General features: G+C 48.3%; 1 protein-coding gene across 14 annotated transcripts in view; it reads right to left on the bottom strand.

The window, feature by feature from the left end:
* Mapt (microtubule associated protein tau) overlaps nt 1–2146 on the bottom strand; it is a 103799-nt gene that overhangs the window by 36505 nt on the left and 65148 nt on the right. For all 14 annotated transcript variants that reach the window (XM_029483476.1, XM_029483465.1, XM_029483466.1 and 11 more), the window contains one exon: nt 1351–1416. In XM_029483476.1, coding sequence (XP_029339336.1) covers nt 1351–1416 — 66 coding nt within the window. The remainder of the gene's footprint in view (nt 1–1350; nt 1417–2146) is intronic.

The raw sequence follows: 2146 nt of genomic DNA, 5'->3' as shown, positions 1-2146 counted from the left end.
AAAAAAAAAAGAATGGTCATCTGTTCGTGATTCTTGGGTGCACGCTGAATCGAGAATTGAGTGGGGGTTTCCCCACTAGGTTCTTTCAAAAGAAAGAGACTTCCTAGAAATTATTTTTGACTGGGGTGTCCTGGAGTCTGACGTACTGTAATATCTTCAAAGACTCCATTTAAGTTGAGACAAGGTCCCAAACATATACAGTAAGCATATACCATAAGCATACTTTGCTGAATGTGCATGCTGGTGAGGAACCTAAGCATAATTAAAGCTCATAGAAGGAGGAGCTGGGTTGGGAGGATCATCCATGAGGCTCCCCAGGGACTGTAAAGTACTCAGTAAATATGAAGCAGGGGCCAGGATGCAGCTCCGTTAATGCTTGCCCAGTCCACAAGAAGCTTTGGACACAGAACCTTGTAAACAGGGTGTGTCAGCACATACCTCTAACCACTGCATTCCCAAGAAGGTGGAAGTAGGAGGGTCAAAGGTCAAGGTCATCCTTGAATACAAATGGAGGCCAGTTGGGGCTGGGAGGGATCTTATCTCAAAACAAAACTTTTTTAAATACAGACTCACTGGGAGTGGGGGAGGGGCGGTAAGGCAAATAAATGTCAGGGTAAACACAGGACCATGACCAAAAGTCTCCCCCAAGTCCTCCTCAGGAGTCTAGTGTCCAAGTTACCTAAAGGATGATAAACTCTTGAGGTCAGTGAGGCAGAGCCCTTTATAGGCGGCCAGCACTGCTAAACAAAAGACAAATCCCTCCTCACCTTATTGAGCAAAGGACACCACCCCACCAGCTCCTCTGCCATTTATAGGCCTGGCTGCTAAACAGGACACTCTCAAGTTCATGTATCCAGAAAAATGAAAGAAAACAAAGCCAGCTCTTGCTCTATGTCAGAGATCTCCAGTTCCTAAGACTCTAAGGTTAAAAAAAAGTTTTTTTTTTTTTTTTAAAAAGCGTATCTGTGACACACAGCTGCAGAAAGCTACTTATCCTGAACACAACAATTTAGTTCCTGAGAAGAAAATCATAATAAGGTGTGAAGACTGCAGAGAAGAAAGTTTGAATGGACAAGTGCATTGGTGATATGATTGACAGGCCACAGGGCACCCTGAGGGAGCATCACCCACTGGGCTCATCCCCAGGCTAGGCATGATCTGAACCAGGATGGTATTAGAAAACGCTGTCTGTGTCTACAGAGGCCAGCTTTGATATTGGCAACTCCTTCAGGTCTCCTGAACTTGTACCCTAGGACCCAGCCCTAAGATGTCTTTTCAAGGTAGAGCCCACTGAGTGCTCCCATCTCCCTCCTCCCAATCTGAGTCCCAAAGTCGATTTGGGTCACTGACCTTGAGTCACATGCCCAGCAGCTTGGTCCTCCTGGTTCGGGGTGTCTCCGATGCCTGCTTCTTCAGCTGGTCCGAGGCAGCAAAGGGAGAGGACGGAAGGGAGACTGTTATTTTTTGTTGCAACCCACGCTCTCCGTACCTGTGTTCCTTATGTGAAATGTGTGCACATGGGCACCCTGCAGGGCCAGCTGCAGTGTTTTGCTCCTCCGCAATGGCCACGGCTAGGGACAGTGGTGATGACATGTGACTAAACAAAATCCATAGCACTCACGTGCCTTCCAGGTGACTGCGACCGAGGAGGAAAGAGCTTTTCCATAGAGGGTCATGATGCCTTGCCTGGTTCCACAAAGATGCCAGGACTTAGGGGGTCACAGACGAGTCACAGTGGCACTGCCTGCTCTGGCCAGCACTTTGGGAGGACTGGGGTTCAGGGAGAGATTATTCTTGATGGTGTGTACCCAGAAGCCATCCCCTGTCCAGCTTCTCTGAGCCTCTATTTCCTTATTGGAAACCTTAAGGAGGGACGCGGGTTTGTCTTGTAGGAGGATGGTGAAGGCCTGAAGACAGGAAGGAGATGCTCCAAGCTGCTCTGCTCCTTCTCTTTAAACCTTGCCACATATCACGCCTAAAACCAGCACTTCCTGGGACTGGAGCGATGGCTCAGCGGTTAAAAGTACTGACTGCTCTTCCAAAGGTCTTGAGTTCAATTCCCAGCAACCACATGGTGGCTCACAACCATCTGTAATGGGATCTGATGCCCTCTTCTGGTGTGTCTGAAGACAGCTACAGTGTACTC

The sequence above is a fragment of the Mus caroli genome, chromosome 11 (assembly GCF_900094665.2).
Source record: "Mus caroli chromosome 11, CAROLI_EIJ_v1.1, whole genome shotgun sequence".
NCBI lineage: Eukaryota > Metazoa > Chordata > Mammalia > Rodentia > Muridae > Mus > Mus caroli.
Note: the sequence above shows the minus strand (reverse complement) of the source record. Positions and strands in the feature narration are given on the sequence as shown.